The following is a 25,886-nucleotide window of genomic DNA, read 5'->3' on the forward strand; positions in this document are numbered from 1 at the left end:
CTCAAGCCTCAGCTGAGGCAGCGTGTTGTGTCCTTCAGCAAGGCACTTAACCACACATTGCTCTGCGACAACGGTGCCAAGTTGTATCGGCACTAGTGCCCTTCTCTTGGACAACATCGGTGGCGTGGAGAGGGGAAACTTGCAGCATGGGCAACTGCCCATCTGCCTGCAAGTTTGGAAACCTTCCAAGGCGCAAATCCATGGTCTCACGAGACTAATAGATGCCTATTCTTTCTCCAAAAATACTACCTCTCCAGCATTATCTTCTAGTCATCTGATATCTATTCTCACCTCTCATTTAATATCTGGAAAAAATGTACCCTTTTGTATATTATTGGCTAGCTTACCTGCATATTTAATCTTTTCTTTCCTTATGGCTTTTTTAGTTGCCTTCTGTTTTTTTTTTTCCAACTTCCCAAATCTTAAATTTCCCACTAATTTTTGCTAGATTATATGCCCTTTCTTTTGCTTTTATGCTGTCTTTGACTCCTCTTGTCAGCCTCGATTGCTCTGTGGAATACTACTTCATCTTTGGGTTGCATCTATCCTGCACCTATCCAATTGCTGTTTTGCCTTCATTCTTGCTAGTGTCTCCTTTCAATCAACTTTGGCAAGCTCTTCTCTTGTGCCTATGTAATTCCCTTTAATACTGTAGTATTGATAGATCTGACCTTATCTTTTCCTTCTCAAACTGCAGAGTGAATTATATCAATTATGATTATTACCTCCAAAGGGTTCCTTTACTTTTAGCTTCCTACCCACTCCAGAATTGCCCTTCTCCTAGTGGGCTCAACCACAAGCTGCTCTTAAAAAGCCATTCTACAAATTTTCTCTATTGGAATCCAGCACCAACCTGATTTTCCCAATCTAACTGCATATTGAAATCCCCCCATGACTATTGTAACACTGCCCTTTTTACATGCCTTTTCTAGCTCCCTTTATAATTTATATCTACATCCTGGCTACTGTTCGGACACCTGCATACATCTCCCATCATGGTCCTTTTTTCTCTTGCAGTTTCTGAACACTACCCACAAGGATTCTACACCTTCTGATATCTATGTCCCCTCTTGCTAAAGATCTTATTTCATTCTTAAACAACAGAGCTACCTCACCAACACCCTCCCCCACTACCCCAACCTACTTGCCTGTCACTTCAATACAACATGCATCCTTGGATGTTAACTCCCAACTACAATCTTCTTTCAGCTACGACTCAGTGATGCCCATGTCATATTGACCAATCTCTGATAAGATCTACCTCATTCAATATACTGCCTGCATTCAAATACAACACCTTCAGTCCTTTATTCATCAACCTTTTTAATTTTGGTCCCCTGTTACACTTTAACTCGTCTTGCAATTTTGCCCCATCATCTACCTGTCCTTCCCCAGTCACACTACACAGTGCATCTACTTGTATACCAACTGCCCCATCCTCAGCCCTATCACACTGCTTCCCATCCCTCTGCTAAATTAGTTTAAACCCTCCCCAACAGCTCTAGCAAACCTGCCTACAAGGATATTGGATTTCCATCTTCCCATTTCCCACTTATATTCTTCAACCTCTGCCATTTATACAGCTTCCAGTTCCCTAGTCCCAACAGGCTTCTTTACTAGAGACATACAAACTCTTTACATCAGTATGATCCATGGGCCTTCTTCTTGTTCTCTCCAACAACTTGCTTTGTTATTTTCCCAGTTCTAATGAAAACAACAATGTGACATTAACTGCTTCACTCTCCAAAGATACTGCCAAATCTGATCAGCATTTTATTCTTACTTCTAATTTGTCATACCATCTATTGAGATTGTGGTGAATTGCCTACAACTGTGGTAATTATCATTCCTTATTTTCCTTGTCTAAGCCGCAGAGCTGTTAACCACCCCAACACCCTCCAAAACCTCTTTTGTTCAGCACTCTCCTGATAGAATTTTCTCTATTGTACCAGAAGTCAGCTGCAATGGTTCTTTATTGCAGGAAGCAGGGTGGAAAAAGGAATAATCATTCATTTGGGCGATAGTTGATCTCAGCCTCATTCCCTGCTCACTACTGATTTTGTTGTCCCGCATGGCTCAGAAATGTATCCATCTCAGCCTTCAGAACATTCTCAATGACAGTCTTCAGTTTTCTGATATATTTCCAAAGGTTTAAGTTCCTCAGAAAAAAATCCTTGTTACGTAGAATCTTATTCTGTATCTGCCACCCCCAATTCCAGATTCCACAGTGGACAGAAACATCTTTTTAGAATTTAACCTGTCATTAACCTTCAGAATCTTAAGTTTCAGTGAGATTACTTCCCATTTTTCTATACAATGAGAAAAAGTCTAACCTAATTAGCCGACACTCATAGATCCCACCTTTAAGGAAACCAAACCCAATGCACAATCCAGAAGTGTTCTTAGCACTCATGCTGTTGAGCTATACCAATACTCCTCTATTATATTCTATCGCTAGTGCAAAAAAGACCAGCATCCCATTTGCCTTCCTAATTATTTGCAGCACCTTCATGTAAACTTTAAGCTTCTACCTCTGCTTCCCTCAGTAACTCATAACTTGTTGACTTTTTTTTTAAAAAAGGAGCAATATATAGCCATTATCAATGTGTTATTGCCTTCTTTCGACAAATGGTGAGAACAAAACGAGTATGACAGCTATACCTCAAAATGCCATAGGATATCATCTTGCCCTCTGAACAGACATTTTTAAGATATTTTAAAGTCTACTGTACATTAAGATTCCATTTCATTTTCGCTGACATTTAATTTCATGCACTCCTTCTGTCTCTTATTCCAAAACGTAGACCTTTTCTGTATTTTCCATGTTCACCTTTTCCAGCTATGTTATGAATTTTGCAACTGAAACTAGCCTCCATTTGCCTGTTTCTTTAAGCATCAATTTTTAACCATCCTAGATTTAAGCTTTAGGTTTGCTTCTTTTCTCATTCATGAGAATGTGTGATGTGCATATTAAGTTCTTCCACATCTGAATTATTACTTTGCTTATTATTTTTTAAATCCTAATCAAAATTGCCTTTTCAACATTAAAGTTGGCCTTCCTCTAATTTTATACTGAACTGTTCCTTGCCTTTTCTACAGCTATCCTCAATCAAAATTTGATTATTGTTCCTCTAATACTCACACAAAAACATCTCACTGCTCCCTATCAATCTCAAAACCTGATCAACCACTGTTTCCTATCTGACTCACCCAAAACATATTGATCAAGCTTTATGTATACGTTTCACAAATTCCTCATTTTCATTGCTCTTCCCATTATTACCATACCAGTCCATATTAAAATATCATCCATCAAGTTCACAAACATATAATTCTTGTCTCTTTCCACAAATTGCCTATAGATTCTCTCATTATTCAGAAGCCATTGGTATAAAAATGAGTACCAAATACATAATTGTTGCTCAACTTTAACAAAATAGTTTCTGGGTACCCCATTCCCCACCACTGCACTCTCTACAGTTAAAGACTCTGCAGTCCTATGTGCAAGTGCCATTTTCTCCTTCATTAGCCTTCCTGAATTTAAAATTGCGTTTTATCACAATTAAATCTCCATAACTACTGAAGTACTCATTTTATTATCTATCTCCTTTACCACTTCATTGGTATTCTCTTCTAGACCAAAGCTAGTTAGTATATCTACATTCAGCATTTTATGTTAATATTGTAAGTAATGATACCAATCACTTTTTTTAAAACTTATTCAATGTATAGGATACTGTATTTTTCCATTTTCTTCACTCAGTTGCCAGACAAAAAGGTTGCCTGCCTCATCAACACAGGCTAGTTGGTTAGAGTTGAGGTGTGCAAAACCCAGATCAGCAACACCACCAGTAAATCCTTTCAGTAAAGTCCGCTCAGCCGTACCAATGCTCAAAACCCGTACCATGCCAATGCTATTAGCTCCTAAGAAGAAAAAATTAAAAAGTTATTAGATTCCCTTATTCGTCTACTTACATAAATTCTAACCACAGCAACAGTTTGCAAGTTGTGATACAATAATACAACTCGAAGTTTGTTCTCAGAGGAACAGATTTTAAATGGTTTCCACTACAATACACCAACACAACCCGTAGTTCTTTAAATCCTGCAAGATTCTCATATTTAAAAAAAAGCTTGCTTATGTGCTATTAGGAAGGATGCTCACCACGAATGGTATATGCCAAGTACTGATTGGACACAGCTATGAGGTTGCCATAGTAATATTTCTGCTCCCATTCATATTTTGCAACAGGTTGTATTTTTACCTAAAAGAGTAATACATCAGTTACTTTCCTGGAACAAAAACAAACCTTGTTACTCAATCTAATTTTTCTTTATTGTCACCCAGACTTAGAGGTTTATAGCCAAGATAATCTAACAAATTGCCCTATCCTGCACAAAAAATGAAAAATGTACACACATACATCTTAAAATCTTCATCATCTTGTCATCACAAGATATGTATAAAATAATTCAAAGTAAGAACAAAGTTTTACACTTTAAATAGATACAATGAAAATTTAGTTCACGGTTTATTTGGACAGCTTTCCTAACAAAATAAAACAAATCACAGTTTTAAAGATTTGGCCAAATAGTTAAAGGAAAATGCAGTAGACATTACTGTTGAAATTACGGCAAAAACGCAAGAAATACTCGGGTCAGGCAGCATTTGTGGGAAAAAAAGGAAGAGAAATAACATATCAGGTTTCAATGTTATTTCCCATCCTTCAGGCTTCACCAGCTCTAGGAAAGGTAAGAAAATTTATCACATTAATAGTGATTAACTGAGAGTTAAAATAATTAATTCTCTTTTGCTGGATTCTTCAATGAGATGTAGTGGAAGTCAAGCAAGCCAATTACAATATTTAGTCACAGTGGAAATGGAATTACATCCAGTGGTTAGTACAAGCACTAAACATCCACTCATTCTCTGCTAGCTGCTTCACTTTACATCCAACTTAAAGATAAACTTTTTACTTTTAGATTCCAGTGTATTGTGAAAAGTATAGCTACATTGTATGATTGACAAGCCAATAATAATTTTACATTGAAGATTACATTTCATTGTTGTATGGAAGCCAACTGTGATTGTTCTCTAGAATGGACTAATTAACAGGTAACATTTCGACATTCATTCAAGAAACATATTTCAAATAAGAATGATCTCCATATGAAGTGGATTTAAAATCCTAATTTAATGGCATGCATTAAAAAAATTTAACATCTGGTCCCTTTAAGAACAGCCTGTATTACCTTGTTGCTACCTCTAGCCTTATTACTGACACTGGAGTCATTGCTTGCTATAATTTCCACTTCTTTGGCAGATATAACGCAGTTTGAACTGTCATCACCAGAGAGATATCTAGAAAAAGACAATGGTGTCAGTGGAGCTTTATATTCTTAAAACTATAGCATACAACTCAGTAGCGCTGCGAATTGTTTCCCAGGATAGCAATTTTTTTGTTTTTGTCCACAAACTCATGTCTGACATGGACAGAACAAGTTCATCATCAACAGGTAATAGCAAAACACACAAGGCGACCTCGGTAATCACAAAGTTATGAGCAATTAACCAATAATACACCTTGAACATTTATTCTATTTTTGACAGGAGGACAAGGGAAGCAAGAGACATGTTCCAACAGCAAACTACATGAATTCAATGTATAAATAGTACAGCATCTTACATCTCTTGATTTTCTTGTTGGTTCAGTCTGTGTGCATTGGCATGGTTTGACTCTCTGAGAACAGGTCCATCGCCAGCTGCAATAGGATCGGGAACCAACAATCCGTTCAGTTCTCCATTGTAGGGCATAGTTTTCTTTTGGCCATTAACTGTTGATTCTAGGAAGCAGAAGTAGTCACAGAAAACAATTAAAAATAATCATACCTCAAGATTGTGATAAGTAAACCTCAAAACATGAAAAGGAGCAAATTAAAATAAACGTCTTGAATCAGAAAGTCCCACTAACTGCAGGTAAGTGTAACAAAAATGCCGTAGTGCAACTAAGACATAATCTGCATGTTGTCTTTTTCAATATTTTTATTGATTTCTTACATAAAAGAATACAGAGTACAGGAGGATATATATTATATATCAATTACAATATATTTAATCACACTTAGTCTCATTACTCTATATTCATGTAAATTAAATTGAATCGCAATATTGAAAAATAATAATTTTATTATACTAAAAAAAATCTAAACCCACTACCAAGAAAAGCTGTTTGGTAAAAAAAAAAGGAAAAAATCCTTATCCTATAGTAAAACATTATTAGCCAACATCTGGACGTAATAACAAATCAAAGATTTTGAAAATAATTCGAAAATGGTCCCCACAATGTTAGAAAGTCATCTCTAGATTCAGAAATTGAACAACAAATCTTCTCTAAATTTAACCATTTAGCGTGAGTAGGCAGAGCAACATCCTTCTACTTAAGCAACAATGCCCTCCTAATTATAAGCGAAATAAAAGCCAAAATGTGCAAATCAGATGTCTCCAAAATATCTTTTCCTCCAACAATACCGAATAAGGCAGTCAAAGGGTTAAGTTTAAAACGTACTTTGAAAAGTACAGAAAAAGTTTGGAATACTTCCTTCCAATCTTTTTCAAGACTCGGACAAGTCCAAAACATATGAATTACTGAAGCTTCTCCACTGTTACATCTGTCACAATAGGGAGATATATCCAAATAAAAACAAGACAGCTTATCTTTAGTCATGTGGGTCCAATGGACCACTTTAAATTGTAGGAGGGAATGACAGGTACATAACAATGAGGTATTAACCAATTTAAAAATTCCATTCCAAGCTTCCTCAGAAATTGAAGTCAGTAAGTCTTGTTCCCAGAGATCTTTAATTTTGTCTAAAGGAGCGTTTCTCATTCCCAACAACATACCATAAATATTAGATATTGATCCATTATGAAAAGGTTTCAAATTAAAAATTACATCTAATAAATTCTTATCAGGACTTTTAGGAAATGTATGTAATTGAGATCGCAGAAAGACTAATTTGTAAATATCAAAAAAAGTGGGTTTTTGGTAAGCTATATTTAGCTGACAACTGCTCAAACTAAAAGAGACTTCTTCCAACAAACAAATCCTGGAAGCATTTAATACCCAAGTCTATCCCAATCTTTGAACACTACATCAGTCATAGAAGGTTTAAAAAAAGTTAGAAAGAAAATGGGACAGGAAGAGAAAATCTCAATAAACCAAAATATTTTCTAAATTGTCCCCAAATCCTCAAAGTATGTTTAACTACAAAACTATCAGTTAGTTTACTTAAAAATAAAGGAATTGAGGATCCGAGAAGAGAGATGATAGAAAATTTATTAACAGAGTTAGCTTCTGAAGAAACCCAAACCGGACAGTCCTCTCGGTTAACATAATATGACCACAACATGAGGTTCAGTATATTGACTGCCCAGTAATAAAACCTAAAATTTGGTAAAGTTAAGCCTCCGTTCTTTTTAGCTTTTTGAAGATGAACTTTATTTTGTCGAGAAAGTTTATTTTTCCATATATATGAAGATATGATAGAATCAAGAGAATCAAAAAAGGATTTAGGAATAAAAACGGGTAAGGCCTGAAAAAGGTATAAAAACTTAGGCAAAATATTCATTTTAATAGAATTAATTCGGCCAATCAACGATAATGAAAGGGGGGGCGACCATTTTGATAGTGCCCTTTTTACATATTCAGTAGGGTAAAAAAATCTGCTTTAAATATTTATAATTCTTAGTAATTGTTACACCCAAGTAAATTGATTTCTTACAATTTTAAAGGGAAGGTTAGTACTAATTGATACCAAATTATTCAAAGGAAAAAGTTCACTCTTATGAAAACTTAGTTTATATCCTGAAAACTGACCAAAACAGGAGAGTAAGGAAAGTATAGAAGGAAATGAAGTCTCAACATTAGAAATATAAAACAATAGGTCATCAGCATAAAGCAAAACTTTGTGAATAATACCTCTCCTTAAAATACCAGTGATATCATTAGATTCTTGAAAAGCAATAGCTAAGGGTTCTAAGGCCAGATCAAAAAGCAACGGGCTGAAAGGACAACCTTGTCTAGTTCCACGTTGAAGTTTAAATGGTTTGGAATTCTGAGAGTTAGAAAGAACCCGAGCAGAGGGAGATAAATAAAGTAATTTAATCCATTGAATAAAATCAGGCCCAAAATTAAATTTTTCTAATGTTTTAAATAAATTCCATTCAACCCAATCGAAAGCCTTCTCAGCATCTAAGGATATCACACATTTCGATATCTCTTTAGAAGGAGAATAAATAACATTTAATAAAATACGAATATTAAAGTGGGAATATCAATTTTTAATAAATCCGGTCTGAATATAGAACATAGAACAATACAGGCCCTTCAGCCCACAATGTCGTGCCGACACTTAAACCCTTCCTCCCATATAAACCCTCACCTTAAATTCCTCCATATACCTGTCTAGTAGTCTCTTAAATTTCACTAGTGTGTCTGCCTCCACCATTGACTCAGGCAGTGCATACCACGCACCAACCACTCTCTGAGTAAAAACCCTTCCTCTAATATCCCCCTTGAACTTCCCACCCCTTACCTTAAAGCCATGTCCTCTTGTATTAAGCGGTGGTGTCCTGGGGAAGAGGCGTTGGCTATCCACTCTATCTATTCCTCTTAATATCTTATCATGTCTCCTCTCATCCTCCTTCTCTCCAAAGAGTAAAGCCCTAGCTCTGATCATAACTCCCTAAACCAAGCAGCATCCTGGTAAACCTCCTCTGTACCCTTTCCAATGCTTCCATATCCTTCCTATAGTAAGGTGACCAGAACTGGACACAGTACTCCAAGTGTGGCCTAACCAGAGTTTTATAGAGCTGCATCATTACCTCGCGACTCTTAAAACTCTATCCCTCGACTTACGAAAGCTAACACCCCATAAGCTTTCTCAACTAACCTACCTGAGAGGCAATTTTCAAGGATAGTTGAAATGATCGTCAGAAATGATAGATGGTAAAATATTTTCAATCCTAAGAGCCAAAACTTTGGATAGGATTTTAGTGTCAACATTAAGTAAGGAGACTGGTCTATATGAAGAGCATTCAGTTGGGTTCTTATTCTTTTTAAGAAAAAGTGGAACAGAAGCTTCAGAAAAAGACCGTGGCAACCTACCCAACTTAAAGGAGTCCGAGAGGTATAAGCAATGAGGAAAAAGCCTTATAAAATTCTCCAGAAAATCCAGCAGGACCCCGAGCCTTCCCCGGTTATCATCAGAAAGAGTAGGGATGTTTAATTGGTCTAAGAAATTATTCATTACAGTATTATCTTTAGGAGGATCAGAACTATAAAGTCTAGAATAAAATTCTCTAAAGGTATCATTTATTTCTAAATGGTCAGTTGTCCTATCACAATTAGCTTTACAAATTTCTTTAATTTGCCATTTAGCAATAAAGGTTTTTAATTAGTTAGCCAATAAATTACCTGTTCTGTCTCCGTGGATATAAAATTGACTTTTATCTTTTAGGAGCATAGTTTCAATTGGATATGTTAAAAGAAGATCATATTTAGTTTAAATTTCAACAAGCCTTTTATATAAAGCAGGTTCTGGAGCCAAGGCATATTTTTGATCTAATTGTTTCAACTGATTAGCTAGTTCAATTCTCTCTTTATTAGCTTTTTTCTTAACATTTGCAGTATAAGAAATAATTTGTCCTCTAATATAAGCCTTAAAGGCATCCCATATAATAAGACTAGAAGTCTCTTCCCACAAACAACAGGAATTCTGCAGATGCTAGAAATTCAAGCAACACACATCAAAGTTGCTGGTGAACGCAGCAGGCCAGGCAGCATCTCTAGGAAGAGGTACAGTCGACGTTTCAGGCCGAGACTCTTCGTCAGGACTAACTGAAGGAAGAGTTAGTAAGAGATTTGAAAGCGGGAGAGGGAGGGGGAGATCCAAAATTTCTCTTCAAAAAAAAGTAATTTGTCTCTCCAAATATTTTTTAAAATCCTTGTCTGATAGCAAAGTTGGATTAAAACACCAAAATCAGTTTATTTGAGGGAGACCAGGGAGATTTAAAGATAAAAACCCAGGAGCATGATCTGAGACAGCAATCTCTATATTCACAGGATCGAACTAATGGAATCAATTGGGTATCAATAAAAAAAAAATCAATCCTGGAATACGTATGATGGACATGGGGGAAAAAAACGAGTACTCCTTTATCTAATGGATGTAAGAAACGCCAGATATCAACAATATATTTCATTAGAAAAGATTGAATAAACAAGGCTGATTTATTAAGTGTTGCTGGTTTAGAAGATGATCGATCTAAAACTGGGTCTAACCAGCAGTTAAAATCTCCGCCCAAGACCAGTAAGTAAAGACTTAAATCTGGCAAAAGAAAAAAAAAATGCTCAAAAAAACCCTGGATCATCTATATTCAGGGCATATAAATTAGCAAATACCATTAACTTATTATTTAATTTTCCTGATACTATAACAAAACACCCATTGGTATCAGACACTACTTTATGTTGAACAAAGGAAACTATTATCTATAAAAATCAAAACTCCCCTAGACTTAGCCTGAAAGGAGGAATAAAATTTGAGTCCTTTCCAACGACTAAAGAGGAGTAAATTGTCACATTTATGAATGTGAGCTTCTAGTTAAAAAAAAATATTGGGACCTTAAATGTTTTAATGTAAGTAAATATCTTATTACGTTTCACGGGGTGGTTTAATCCTTTTACGTTAAAACTACGTAAATTAGAGCCAGCTGGTGGCGCAGCAACATCAGCGCCGGACCCGGGAGCAGAGGTTCCCGGGTTCGAAGCTAGTCGGGTCCACCCCCAGCACGCTTTCTATCCATGCTGGGTTGAGTGTCGAGACCCCAACTCAACCTCATAAAACAAAGGGAAAATGCTACAAAAATGTCTTTGTGGGGAGTGGCACGCCACACAGTCTCTCTCTCTCTCTCTCTCTCTCTCTGCACCTTGGAAAAAGCCTTGAAAAATCCATCATCATGGACGCACGCACGGACACGCAGACGCACATGCACAGATACGCACACACAGAGACTCGCATGCACGCAGGCACACGTCAAAAAAAGAAGTTAAATTAATAATATGATCCACTCTTAATACTACTTAAAAGGTTAGAATAGTAACCACTGGAATGTATATTAAATCCAAACAGTGTGCCTGTTGTCAAATAAACTTCAGTATTTAATTAGACACATTGACATTGACAGCAACAGTATTCTATTTGCAATGGAGAGTCTTAGTCTTTCAGGTACTCAAAAGAAAACATGGTTCATTCAATATTGATTAGGTATTGAACAAGGATGACAGCAAGGACAATTGTAAAGAATTCAAATATAAATTAATTGGAGGTACCTTATGGTGACTTTGAAATCAAGGTTGAGGATAATAGAAGCAATGGAAAGGGAACCAAGGAGAAAATACTTTGTAAGGGGATAAATTGGTAATCTGAGCAATGAACAAAAGCAGGGCCAATATAAAAAAAAGAGGGCACACTCATGAGTTTTTCTTTATCTTTTTTAACTTTTTCCAATTACAAGTTATTGTTATTAATATCCTCCAGAACCTGCCACTGATTTCTTCTGGTAAAGATTAGGGAGAGCTCCCAACAAAGGGTCTCAAGAACCATAGATTTACCTATGTTGGCAGATAATGAATTTGAAAATGCAAATGTGAGGAGCAAGCCTGAAGAGGAGCAACAGCAGCAGATATACCAAAGATAGGTGCAATAAATGGCCAGAGAGCCAAGATTCCATAACAAGTTGGCAGCTCTAATTGTGGTTTCCATCAGGTCAGAGGATATGCAGAGAAGCTAATCTCATTTGTAGAGCTCTGCTGAGTAATGCTGAAAACAGTGGGATCCCTTGTTTAATCAAGGATTACGAACATTGGATGATTTGCCTTTTGTTCAGAGAATGTGCCAGAGTGACCAATGAGCTAATTTAAGTGCAGACATGCCATATTAGAAGACACACAAATAACTATAGCACAATTGACTTTTGACCAGCAAAAACTTAATTAAGATGCAGTTAAAGAACAGAGTTTTCAAACTGAAGTGGTTGATCAGGAAGTTATTAAAATATTTTAGATATTAAATACATGCAAAAATATTAAACTCCAATACTCTAAGAATCTCCTAATCAACCAGGTTGGAACACATGGAATCAGGGGTAATATATATGACATGAGTAATGAATTCACAGGATGAACATAGAGGGATCCTTCTCAGATAGGAAGGCTGTGACTGGTGATGTATCCTAAGATACTTGGGCCCCACACAGAAAACAAATTCCTATTTCCCAGTTTGTTGGTGATAAACTAGGTGGGATTAGAAGTACAGAAAATAATGTATAGTGGCTTCAATGGGTATGGAAAACCTGAGTGGATAAGTAAGAACATGCTAAATGGAATATAAAGAATGAAATTATCCATTTTGGAGCACCAAAAAGAAACTCTGATTACTTTTTAATTAGTGAATGCAAATTGGTACTGTTAAGTCTGAAGTGACTAGGGTGTGCTTGCACACAAGTTACTAATGAAAGTAAATGACACATCTGATTTATAATGAGATGAAACATAAGAGACCGCAGAAGCTGGAATCTGCAGAAACACAAATCTTCCGAAAGTGATTCGACCAGCCAAGTTCTTCCAGAAGATTGTGTGTTACTTAATAATGAAAGGTTTTTATTACAGTTAAGAAAATCTTATTCCAATTATATAGGGCTTAAGTGAGACCATATCAGAAATATGGTGGACAGCTTTGGTATCCTTACCCAAAATAAGATAAAGGGAATGCAGCAAAGATGCACTGGTTGATTGCAGGGATAGCAGGTTTGTAATACAGAGAGGCGAGTATTCTCTGGAGCTTATAAGAATGAGATCTCATCAAAACACGAAACATTGTTAAAAGACTTGACAAGCCAATTGCAGAAAAGATGTTTCCTTTGACTGAGGACAGTAGGACCAGAAAACTTGTTTTTAGAATTATTTTACTTTTATTAATCATTAGTAATCTAAAACAAGCACCAAATTTCAGCTTGTTTCAACTGCATATTTTATCATTGTCAACAGAGTCGCGTCTGCTTTTAGAAATATTATATATCTGCAATTGAAATTAGAGGCATATATTGATATTCATTAGGTTGACAGATGTCTTGAACAGACTTCATCCACTTGACATAATAGGCTCAATTTAACAAAATCATTTCTTAAAATTAACTATATAATTTACAGAAATTACTTTTGAAGCAAACTAAAGCAATGAAAATGGAACTCTTTAGATATAATAAAGTTTACAGGGGGAAATCATATGCATGTCATATCTGTTCAGTATTGTGTAGGAGATAGACCTTACTGATAGTAGCAGAATATTACTCTGGAAGTACAGGAAGTGCTTTGTAAGGCAGACATAATATAATGGAAAGAATCAAAAATGTAGATTCCATTAAGACAGCAGTGCAATCGATTGCAGAGGTTTCTAAGGGGTCATCCAAAGGTGTTACTGTCCTTTATAAAAGTAATTTTTTTACAATCATAAGATCCTGCCAGACATTAAAAACTTAAGTACTGCAGTGTGTATCCCATCAGTGAGTTGCTCATCGGCAGACAAACTGAATGAGCTGGATTTTATGTGAATCGTGCTGCTGCCTGTGTTTGAGCGGAGTCAGTGCGTGAAGGCAGTGGGCAGCCCAACAGTGAGAGATCGTCCTAGATGCTTTCTTGTGATCGCAATACCCTGTTGGACACTGTTAATGTGGAATGCTGCAAGTCCAATTCTTTGGTTTATTGGCAGATGGTGGGGGAGCTTCCTCAGCTGTAGCAAAGCTTAGGCCTCAAGCCATGGTTTCGCCTGTTTACTGCTACCCAGGAGAGAGGCAGAGTTGGTGCACTCCACCAGAGGCTGTGTGGCGTAGTGTCCAAGCTGAAGTCGTTGCTGCCCCACCCCCCAGCATCTGCTTGGCAGAAGAAAGCCATTTTGTAGTCAACTGCAGATTTCTGCAACATTCATGAACTCAGGTTCTTCGGCTTTTTTTGGTGTTACTAATTTACTGATATCTTATGCTGTTTGTTGTGTGTTATCTTATGCCTTATGATGTGTGTGACTGTTGATGCTGTGTATTACACCTTAACCCAGGAATAACGCTGTTTCGTTTGGCTGTATCCATGGGTATTCATGTATGGCTGAAAGATAATTAAACCTGAACTGAACTTAATATATGAAGCAAATGCATGGAGTTAAATGTATGACGTTAATGATAAGCTACAAGAATATAATAATAACCATATATAACCATACAATTACAGCATGGAAACAGGCTATCTCTGCCCTTCTAGTTCGTGCCGAACTCTTACCCTATACTCGTCCCACCGACCTGCACTCAGCCCAAACCCTCCATTCCTTTCCTGTCCATATAGCTATCCAATTTAACTTTAAATGACAACATCAAACCTGCCTCAACCACTTCTGCTGGAAGCTCATTCCACACAGCTACCACTAAGTACAGAAGTTCCCCCTCATGTTACTCCTAAACTTTTGTCCTCTAATTCTCAACCCATGTCCTCTTGTTTGAATCTTCCCCACTCTCAATGGAAAAAGTCTAACCACGTCAACTCTATCAATCCCCCTCATAATTTTAAACACCTCCATCAAGTCCCCTCTCAACCTTCTACGCTCCAAAGAATAAAGACCTAACTTGTCCAACCTTTCTCTGTAACTTAGGAGATGAAACCCAGGCAACATTTTAGTAAACCTCCTCTGTATTCTCTCAATTTTATTGACATCTTTCCTATAATTCGGTGACCAGAACTGTACACAATACTCCAGATTTGGCCTTACCAATGCCTTATACAAATTCAACATTACATCCCAACTCCTATACTCACCAGCAAACCAAAAGCTTTCTTCACCACCCTATCCACATGAGATTCCATCTTCAGGGAACTATGCACCATTATTCCTAGATCCCTCTGTTCTACAGCATTCTTTAATGCCCTACCATTTACCATGTATGTCCTATTTTGATTAGTTCTACCAAAATGTAGCACCTCACATTTTTCAGCATTAAACTCCATCTGCCATCTTTCAGCCCACTCTTCTAACTGCCCTAAATCTCTCTGCAAGTTTTGAAAACCTACCTCATCATCCACAACACCACCTATCTTAGTATCATCTGCATACTTACTAATCCAATTTACCACCCCATCATCCAGATCATTAATATATATGACAAACAACATTGGACCCAGTACAGATCCCTGAGGCACACCACTAGACACCAGCCTCCACTCTGACACACAGTTATCCACCACTACTCTCTGGCATCTCCCATCCAGCCACTGCTGAATCCATTTTACTACTTCGATATTAATGCCTAACGATTGAACCTTCCTAACTAACCTTCCGTGTGGAACCTTGTCAAAGGCCTTACTGAAGTCCATATAGACAACACAGAGGCAAACTACCATCCAGGTCACCTGACTTTGTCCTCAGAATCATCTATCTGACCCCCCAACTATTGAGTCCCCTATTACTATTGCCCTCCTCTTCCGTTCCCTATCCTTCTGAGCTACAGGGCTGGACTCTGTGCCGGAGGCACGGCCAGTGTTGCTTCCCCCACGTATGCTGTCCCCCCCCCCCCAACAGTGCTCAGACAGGAGTACTTATTGTCAAGCGGCACAGCCACAGCTACAGGGGTACTCTCTATTACCTGATTCTTCCTATTCCCCCTCCTAACCTTGACCCACTTGTCTGCCTCCCGTGGCTCCGATGTGACCACCTGCCTCTAACTTCTCTCTATCAACTCCTCATTCTCCCTGACCAGACGAAGGTCATCGAGCTGCAGCTCCAGTTTCCTAACGCGGTCTCTTAGGAGCTGCATCTCGACGCACCTGGCACAGATGTGGATGTCCGGGAGGCTTGGAGACTCCACTACCTCTCAAATCCGGCACTGAGAACAACAAGCTGCCCTCACACTCGTACTTCCTCCTCTCTTCAATAACATTAAAAAAAAATGAATAACCAAACCCTTTTCGCCTCGCCCATTTCCGCCTAAGCCTGTTTAGCCAAAGCCCTTAAGCCTTCACTCTGTTCCCGGCTCACTCCGCAGCCCGCAAACTACGCTGCCCGCTATATAAGGCTGTGTTCCTTTTAAATCTTCCTCGTTTCCCTCCACGACGTCACACGTCTGCGCAGTCCTGACTCTCTTGATGCCGATGAAAAAAACCAAAAAATTTTAAAAAGGCTTCCTTCACACTCCCGCTCCGAATCTCAGTCTTCTTTCTCCCAACTAAACTCGAATCAGGATTTGAGTCCTTTTAAATCTTCCTCGTTTCCCTTCACAATGTCACACGCCTGTGCAGTCCTGACTCTCTCGACGCCGATGAAAAAAACCGAAAAATTTTTTTAAAGGTGGTTGTTTCTAAATCCTTTCGCATCTCCTCAAAGTGAGCCTTTCTCCATTCAAAAATCTCAGTCCTAGTTCCAGTCCTATCCTTCTCCATAATTACACTGAAACTAATTGTATTGTGATCACTGGACCCGAAGTGCTCCCCAACAAATACCTCCGTCACCTGCCCTGTCTCATTCCCTAACAGGAGATCCAACACTGCCCCTTCTCTGGATGGTACCTCTATGTATTGCTTCAAAATACAAGAAAATAGGGCCAGGAGGACCACCAGTGCCATGGCTGATCAGCCCCAGGCCTCGATTCCAGTTCCAAAGAACTTTTAATTCTCAAACATTCAAAAGGGTACATCTCTCTCCTTTAATTACCTGCACTGATCTAGCCTCCACAATCCTATGAGAAATTCACCTTCATAAGAAACACCTTGGTTTTAAACCTCACTAATCATTAACTGAGTCACCTCATTTGAAAATCTCAAACTAGTGGAAACATCTCAGCATCTATTACGTCAATGCCCATAGGATCTTATATCATAATGAGATACACGATCTTATACCCGACCACAATCATACCAGTGCCCAAGAGCAGGGTGAGCTGCGTCAACAACTAGTGCCCAGTTATGCTCACATTTACTGTGATGAACTTCTTTGAGAAGGGGGTCATAGCCAGAATCAATGCTGCCCAAGGCCCACTGCAATTACCCATTGCCACAATAGGTCTGCAGTGGATGCCATCCCACTGGCTCTCCACTCAGCCTGGGATCACTTGCACAATAGCAATAGTTCTGTCAAGCTGCTGTTTATTGATCACAGCTCTGCATTCAACATCATCATACCTCAGTACTAATCAACAAGCTCCAAAACCTGGGCCCCTATAGCTCCTTCTGCACTGGATTCTTAACTTACTCATCAGGAGGTCAGTGCAGATCAGAAATAACATCTTCACTTTGCTGACAATCAACATTAGCATACCTCAAGGGTACATGCTTAACCCACTGCTCTACTCTCTCTCTCACACATGATAGCATGGCTGGACACAGCTCAAACACTATCTATAAATTTGCTAATGACACAACTATTGTTGGCAGAATTTCAAATGGTGACAAGGAGACATACAGGAGTGAGATAGATCAGATGATTGAGTGGCATTAAAAGAACTATCTTGCACTCAACGTCATTAAGACCAAGGAAGTGGCTGTGGACTTCAGGAAGAGGAAGTCAAGGGAACACATACCAGTCCTCATCAAGGGATCAGCAGTGGAAAGAGTGAACAGTTTTAAGTTCCTGCGTGTCAACATCTCTGAAGATCTATCCTGTACCGAACATATTGATGCAGTTACAAAGAAGGCCCGACACTGGCCATACTTCATTAGGAGTTTGAAATGACTTGGTACGTCACCAAAGACTCCCAGAAATTTCCACAGATATACCGTGGAGAGCATTCTAACTGTTGCATCACAGTCTGGTACAGAAGGGCCACTTCACAAGAATGGGAAAAGCTACAGAAAATTGTACACTCAGCCAGTAGCCTCTCCAGCATCAAGCTCATCTTCAAAAGTTAATGCCTCTAAAAGGTGGCATCCAGCACTTAGGACCCAGAACATACCCCTTCTCATTGCCCCTTCCACCATCAAGGTGGTGGTACAGGAACCTGAAGACACACTCAACATTTTAGGAATAGCTTCTTCCCCACCATCAGATTTCTGACTGGATACTACTTATTGTAATTAACAGTGTTTTTTTTAATGTACTGCAATGTATTGCTGCCGCAAAACATACTTCACAGCATATGCCAGTGATATTAAACCAGATCTTTATATCTTTCAAAATCATGCCTGGATTATTCTTTTTTAAGAGTGTTGCCAGCTAAGGCAACACTTCTCCTATGATGATAGAAATCCCTCCTGAACTGCTCCCAATCTTAGTATAATGAGGGGACTGAAATTGCACAAAGTGTTTCAGATGTGTCCTCACCAATAACTTGTACAATTATAACAACTTCTAATTTAAACATTAATCCTCCTAGTAATAAATGTCAATGTCTCTTGCTTTCTTAATTAATTGTTCCACCTGTTTGCTAACATTGTGTTTTAAACATAACACCTAGATCTTTCTATACATCAGGGAGAAGGCATGAAGATGGAGTTGAGAGGGAAAATAAATCATCCATGATTGAATGGTGGAGCAGATTTGATGGGCCGAATAGCCTAATTCTGCTCCTATGTCTTAAGGAAATGAGGCAGAGCTTCTTTGCTCTAAAGAAAGCAGAAGTTTGGATACACTACCCCAAGGGTTTTGTCAATGCGCAAGCATTATTTTTATTCAAAACAGAACTTGACAGACTTCAGAATATTAGGGAAATCAAAAGATATGGTGATCCAAAATGGGTCTAAGGCAGGGGTTCCCAATCTTTTTTAAACCATGAACCAACACCATTAAGCAAGGTGTCTGTGGACCCCACGTCAGGTATCATGGTTCCATTTATGTAGAGTACATAAGAAATGCATTTCCCTCTAACACTAATCCTCATAGAAGCTAATTTCCATAAACAGCATTTGTACTATGAAATCATGTACAACATGGAACATTATAACAAATAGTAAATTTTAAAGTAACACCATAGTTACAATTAACTTTTTAAAAAAAGCTTTACAGCAAATGGGAACAGACATGAGGATAAACAGCAACAAAAATTAACTTTGTTGTGACAAGGAACTTCATTACCACATTCCAACCAACAAAAACACAAGAGATTCTGGAGATGTTTAAAATCTACAGCAACACACACAAAATGTTGGAGGAACTCAGCAGGTCAGGCAGCATCTAGGGGGAGGAATAAACTGTCCTCCTGATGAAGGGTCTCAGCCCAAAACATTGACTGTTTATTTCTATCCGTAGATGCTGTCTGACCTGGTCTGTTTTTTGAGCATTTTGTGTGTAGCTTCGAACCAACAGACCCGTTAAAAAAAATCAACTTTCAGAAGTAGGAACAGGTGGACTTGATTCAAATGTGGGATTAAAGAAAAATGCCATATTGATTAGTGTAGAGTCCTAGCAATGTACCCAAACCAACATGTCAGCAAAAAGAATGTTCAGTCATACAGCATTAGAGATCTACAGCGTATTGATTATCAGTACAGCCATGATCAAAGCTGTTGACAAGAAGAATAAGTTGCTCTGTGTGTCAATTGTTACAGCAGTGCAGAAAAGTTTGATTATTTAAGCATACACGGTATCCAGAATCAGCAAAATAAAACTCCAGCGATTATTGACCTGAACAAATGTTATTCTACTGGATAATAAGGCAAGGACGATCGCTCTGCGTCCAGGACAGCCAAGCCTCGCCGGCATCAGCTCTCACCGCGTTCCCACCACACAAACGGCCTGCGACAGCGGAGGGAACCATCCTCTGGCATGGCAAGTAAGTGCTGGGGCAGCCGTAGGCGGGCCACCATAGCTCTGGTACCGGAGGCCCGGGTTCCCAGGTGCAGCCAGAGGTACACCTCTCCACCGCGCCACCACCCCCCACCCCGGAGACACGGCGGCGCAAACACCGCTTCTCCTCCCGCTCAGGCCTCACTGCGTGCGGCTCCCACACGTTTCATTCTTACCGGACACGCGGTCCAGCTTCAACATGTCCCGCAGGTGCTGCGTGGCGTTCTGAATGTCCATCTTAGCGGCAGAGGTCGGCGGCGGCAGAGGAGGAGGAGGAGGAGACGAAGCCATGGCGGCGGCCCGGGAACCAGAACATGCGCGCGCACGCGCAGCCGCCCCTCAGAACTGTCAGGTGTGCCACGGGGAAAAGCGTCCCTTCCGGTGCAACCGGCTCTGAACTCCGCCCTGCGGGAACCCGGGGCGACGAGCCTGAAAGCAGGTCGTTGCTTCGGCATACGGTGTATGTAGTGAATTACGGTTCACTGGGACACATTAGGACCAGTATGTTTTAGTCCAATTGAAAAGCTGCCTCAATGAGCCGAAGCTTCACAGAAATAATTAAAAAGATATTTAAAAAAAGAAAACTTCCGTTTAACAGAGTAAAAAATTGTGTATTTAAATGAAATACCCAACAAATCAGAACACTACCAATACTACTACACTACAAAACTGTATTGATTGTTAATGATCTACCGTGCTGGATTTCTAAATAGAATAAAAAATAAAATAAAGTGGGAAAAACGAAGATGGGCTTGACAGAATGTAAAAAGTCTAACCTAAGAAACAATTTTAAAATTACTTTATTAAAATTTTGTTATAAATTTTAAATACAGAACATATTAAAGAATAATCCGTCTCCTGTAATAATTACGCTCAAGCTCGATAAGGAATTGAGAATGGAAACTGATATATCACGTGACTTTACCAGATTTCCGAGCATTCAAATGATTAAATTATTGGGTTTGTGATAATAGTTTCTAGAGTTACAGCGATGGGTAAATCTACATGGAATTTCACTTCTCTCTCTGCAGGAAGCAGAACCAATTCAGTCATCAAGATCGTATAGCAGTTGGAGAACATTGAAAAATATTCGAAAAACATTGGTCTCTGCCTAGCACCGTGGAATATCTGGCTAGTCAGCAAGTTTTAGGGAGTTGTTTCTTTTTCTTTTTCAATCTTTTTATTAATTTCATAGAATGAAAACATAACAAAGCAAAAATACAAGTAGTAGGAGATACATTGTTACATTTAAAATGAGTAATTATAAAACCAAATAGTAAAAATTGACGAAGCCCCTAATCGTATAGAATAATAATAAATAATACAAAGCAAAAAACACTTAAGATAAATCATGAAAAAGAAAAAAAAAGAAAAAAAACAAACCCCATCCCAAAAAAAACTAAACTAAACAGAATTAGTCAACTAAACTAAAAGACTTGGGCAATACTAACAACTGAAAATGGGAAAGAAGAAAACCTTACTGTCGACGACTCCATTCCTCTCAATCAACAGTACAGAGAAATAAAACAAGTTTGGAAATGGTCAAATTACATCAAATGAAAATGCTGAATGAATGGCCTCCAAGTTTTTTCAAATCTAATGGAAGGGTCATAAACCGCACTTCTAATTTTTTCCAGATTCAAACATACCATAGTTTGTGAAAACCAATGAAATACAGTAGGAGGGTTAATCTCTTTCCAATTCAGCAAAATGGATCTTCTAGCCATTAGAGTAAGAAATGCAATCATCCTACGTGCTGAAGAGGTTAGATAACTTGAATCTATCATTGGTAATCCAAAGATAGCAGTAATTGGATGGGTTGTGAGTCTATATTCAAAACCGTTGAAATAATGTCAAAAATGTCTTTCCAATATTTTTCCAACAAAGGACATGACCAAAACATGTGAGTTAAAGAAGCTATCTCGGAATGACATCTTTCACATATTGGATTAATATAAGAATAAGAATGAGATAGTTTATCTTTGGACATATGAGCCCTGTGCACTACTTTAAACTGTATCAACACATGTTTAGCCCATTTAGAGGATAAATTAACCAACTGAAGAATTTTTTCCCATTTTCAATCGGTATAATAATGTTAAGTACACTTTCCCAGTCAGCTTTAATTTTATTGGAAACATCAGGACATAAATTCATAATTATATTATAATTATATATAATTGCTACAACACTTTTCTGAGATTTGAATCTAAAATTTTTTCCAAAGTGTCCATTGGATATGGTTGTGGAAAATTAGGAGAAACAGTAATTAAGAAGTTTCTAATCTGTAGATCTCTAAAGAAGTGAGATCTGGGTAAGTTATATTTATTAGAAAGTTGATCAAAAGACATGAAACAATTATCCAGAAATAAATCACGAAAACGTATTATACCTTTGGTTTTCCAATCAAAGTAAGCTTGATCCATAGTGGAAGGTTGAAAAAGGAAATTAGATATAATAGGACTTGCTAAAATAAATTGATTGAACCAAAAAAATCTTCGAAATTGAAACCATATACGTAAAGTATGCTTAACTATTGGATTATTCATTTGTTTACACAATTTGGAAGAAGTAAAAGGAAGCGAAGTTCCTAAAACCAAACCCAAGAAAAACCCTTGTAATGAATTACATTCAAGGTTTACCCACTGTGGATTTAAAGATACATCCAAATCTCGTAACCAAAATTTTAAATATCGAATATTAATTGCCCAATAGTAAAATCTGGAATTCGGGAGGGCGGGAGTTGTTTCAACAGTGAGCTGGGGCCATGTCGAGAGTTTAACTTAGTGAATCACAAATGTGAAAGCAAAAGATAGATCACATTATAACCCCTTGCTATTGCTCTTAGAGATTCCAATACTGTTCAGGGTATTAAGAGAGGGGACAAAGTACACAAGGTTTTGTGTGCTGTTGGTGGACCTCGAAGGGCAGCTTAAGTTCCCCATCCATATCGCAGCCACCACCCTGCAACCAGACATTGTCCTAGTGTCTGAGTCTACTAAGCAAGTGGTGCTGCTGGAGCTGACAGTCCCATGGGAAGATAGCTTGGAGGAGGCCTTTGAAAGGAAGCTCTCCAAGTACGCAGGACTGGTCAGCAACTGTCAGCAGGCTGGATGGAGAGCGCGGTGTCTCCCAGTGGAGGTTGGTTGTAGGGGATTCATAGCCCATTCTTTAGTTAGAGCCTTCAGCATTTTGGGCATCGAGGGAGAGAGGAAGAGGAGAGCCATCCGCAGTACCACTGATGCGGCAGAGAGGGCCTCAAGATGGCTGTGGCTCAAAAGAGGGGAGCCATGGAGTCATAAGTAGCTAGCCATCTGGACACAAGCTGGGGTCTGATCAGCCCCGGCTGGGTCACCTGGAGGAGGTTGTATGATGTTGAAAGACCTAAAACATCCGATGGTTCCAGGAACATCACTGAAGATGTGTCCAGAAGCATCAATAGATGTATGTACACAGTTGTATGCAGATGACCTGTTAATTTATATTTCAGATCCTAGGAAATCTATTCCTTCTGTGTTATCTATATTTTGTGAATTCAGTAGTTTTTCTGGATATACATTAAATTTACATAATGGTGAGTTATTTTCCATTAATAATTACTTGAATCAATATCAAGTACCTTTTAGTATTGCTAAAAATTACTTTACTTATCTTGGTATTAAAATTACTAAAAATTTTAAGGACCTGTATAAATATAATTTTCCCCCATTATTTGATTACACCCAACAAATGCTTTCTAAATGGTCACCTATGACATTATCATTAATAGGTCAAATTAATGCTATTAAAATGATAGATCTACCGAAATTCTTATATATATTTCAGGCAGTTCCTTCCTTTGTTCCTAAAACGTTCTTTGACAGAATGGACTCTATAATCTTGTCTTATATTTGGAATAATAAAAATCCTAGATTGAGTAAACCCTTATTGCAGAAATTAAAAAAGGATGATGGTATGGCTTTGCCAAATTTTAGAATGTATTATTAGGCAATTAATATTCGATATATTACTTTTTGGATTCATTACTCAGACATATATGAATGTCCTTCATGGTTGGATTTGGAGGAAAACTCGGTGAAAGGGTGTTCTTTGGCCTCTTTACTGGGAGCTCCTCTTCCCTTTTTGTTTTCTAAGATTAGTAGACAAGTCTTTAATCCCGTTATTAAACATACATTAAGAATTTGGTTTCAGTTTCGTAGATTTTTTGAGTTAAATAATCTTGTTCTTTCTAGTAATATCCATTTCAATTTTTTTTTAACCATCAATTTTGGATAAGGCCTTTTTAATTTGGAAAACCAAGGAAATAACAACTTTTTCAGATTTTTCTTTAGGGGATTGTTTAATGTCTTTTTCTCAGTTAGTGGATAAATATGATTTATCTAATGTACACTTTTTTAGATTTTACAAATTAGGAATTTTTTACGTGGTTTGCTGCCAAATTACCCTTTTGCTTATCCACCTAATATGACAGATGCTCTCTTTCAGCTTAAACCACTTCAAAAGGGGTTGATAGTTATAACTTTTGATCCTCGATTTGACTTTGAGAAAAGGTGGGGCTCTTTTGCATGCTACTGTCATTTGATTTGAGTTAATTAAGATGGTCCTCTTCTGATTCTTTGGTAAATGGAATTGGTTGGCAGATTGATGTCTTTCTTTTATGGAAGCTTGTGTGGCGTATAGCTCCGGGCTTGTGCTTCAAATGGGTTTTTTTTCGGGTTTTTTTTGTTAGTAGGGGTTTTTTTTTGTTTTAGTTAGTAGGGGTTCTTTTTTCCAAAAAAATAGCTTTAACATTTTGTTTTTTTCTTATTATTATTGATATATTGTTTAGCTTGGTTGATAGTTTAACTCTTATTGTACATATTGATATGTTGACTTGATTACTTTAATGTATTTTTTTGTTGTTGATTTTCAATAATAATTAATAAAAAGCTTTAAAAATGAAATGAAAATAATTTATAAATGGTTATTGAATTTACGAATGATATCTAATGATAAAATTAAACGTGCTTGGGAATTGGAATTTCAAGAGTCATTTTCAGATAATCAAAGGAGTAAAATTTTTCATTTGGTTAATAATTCATCTATGTGTGCCCATCAGTCCTTGATACCGTTCAAGGTAGTGCATCGGGCCCATATGTCAAAGGATAAACTAGCACGTATTTTTTCCAACGTCACATCTATTTGTGACAGATGTAGTATTGAGGAGGCCACTTTAACTCATATGTTTTGGTCTTGCAAAAAGCAAGATAATTTTTGGAGAGATGTTTTTAAAACGCTATCAAAAGTCTTGGATCTGGACCTACAACCTAATTTACTTACAGTCATCTTTGGGATTATCCCATCAGAAGCAGGAAATATTCCTGTTTCTGCTCAATGTATGATAGCCTTTTCAACTTTATTGGCTAGGAGAGCCATTTTACTGAAGTGGAAGGATTCTAATCCACCCACTGTCTTTTATTGGCTTGCCTTCATTATGTCCTGCTTAAGTTTAGAGAAAATAAGAAGTCAGACATTTGATACATCCTTTAAATTTGAGCAAATTTGGTGACCTTTTATTCAATATTTTCATTTGATTTGATTTATTACTCTTACGATTTTTTTTTTCAAAGTCTTAGATTTGATCAGAAAGTCTTTCTTTTTTTGGTAGTATCCTCAGAATGGACTGCCCAGTTCTTTTTTTTTTCTTTTCTCATATAGTTTAGTGGGGTTTTTTCCCTTCTTCATTTAAAAATTTTAAGTTTTTTCCCCTCTCTGCATGAATTGATAAGAAGAGAATTAGCTGTCTTCTTTATTATATACTACATATTAGCTTAATACTATGTATGATTTTGATAATGTCTATTTCACTCTGTATTGTTATTGATATATATATTTGAGATAATTCTCCTCGTTTGTATATATGCTCTTTTTAAATCATTAAAAAGATTAATAAAGAAAGAAAGAAAGATAGATCACATTACAAGGCATATTTCAAAGATGACTATTTGTAAGTTTGTAGTGTTGCGATACAG

At 37.6% G+C, this 25,886-nt stretch overlaps 1 protein-coding gene across 1 annotated transcript in view; it reads right to left on the reverse strand.

Annotated features, from left to right (window-relative positions):
* Window positions 1-20,209, reverse strand: part of edc4 (enhancer of mRNA decapping 4) — a 108,022-nt gene extending 87,813 nt beyond the window's left edge. The window contains exons 1-5 of the mRNA XM_072279489.1: window positions 20,052-20,209; window positions 5,688-5,844; window positions 5,254-5,362; window positions 4,166-4,265; window positions 3,738-3,924 (exon numbers count right to left, since the gene is read on the reverse strand). Coding sequence (XP_072135590.1) covers window positions 3,738-3,924; window positions 4,166-4,265; window positions 5,254-5,362; window positions 5,688-5,844; window positions 20,052-20,166 — 668 coding nt within the window. The 5' untranslated portion in view covers window positions 20,167-20,209. The remainder of the gene's footprint in view (window positions 1-3,737; window positions 3,925-4,165; window positions 4,266-5,253; window positions 5,363-5,687; window positions 5,845-20,051) is intronic.
* Between the last annotated feature and the right edge of the window lie 5,677 nt (window positions 20,210-25,886).

Source organism: Mobula birostris, chromosome 15 (assembly GCF_030028105.1).
Source record: "Mobula birostris isolate sMobBir1 chromosome 15, sMobBir1.hap1, whole genome shotgun sequence".
Classification (NCBI taxonomy): domain Eukaryota; kingdom Metazoa; phylum Chordata; class Chondrichthyes; order Myliobatiformes; family Myliobatidae; genus Mobula; species Mobula birostris.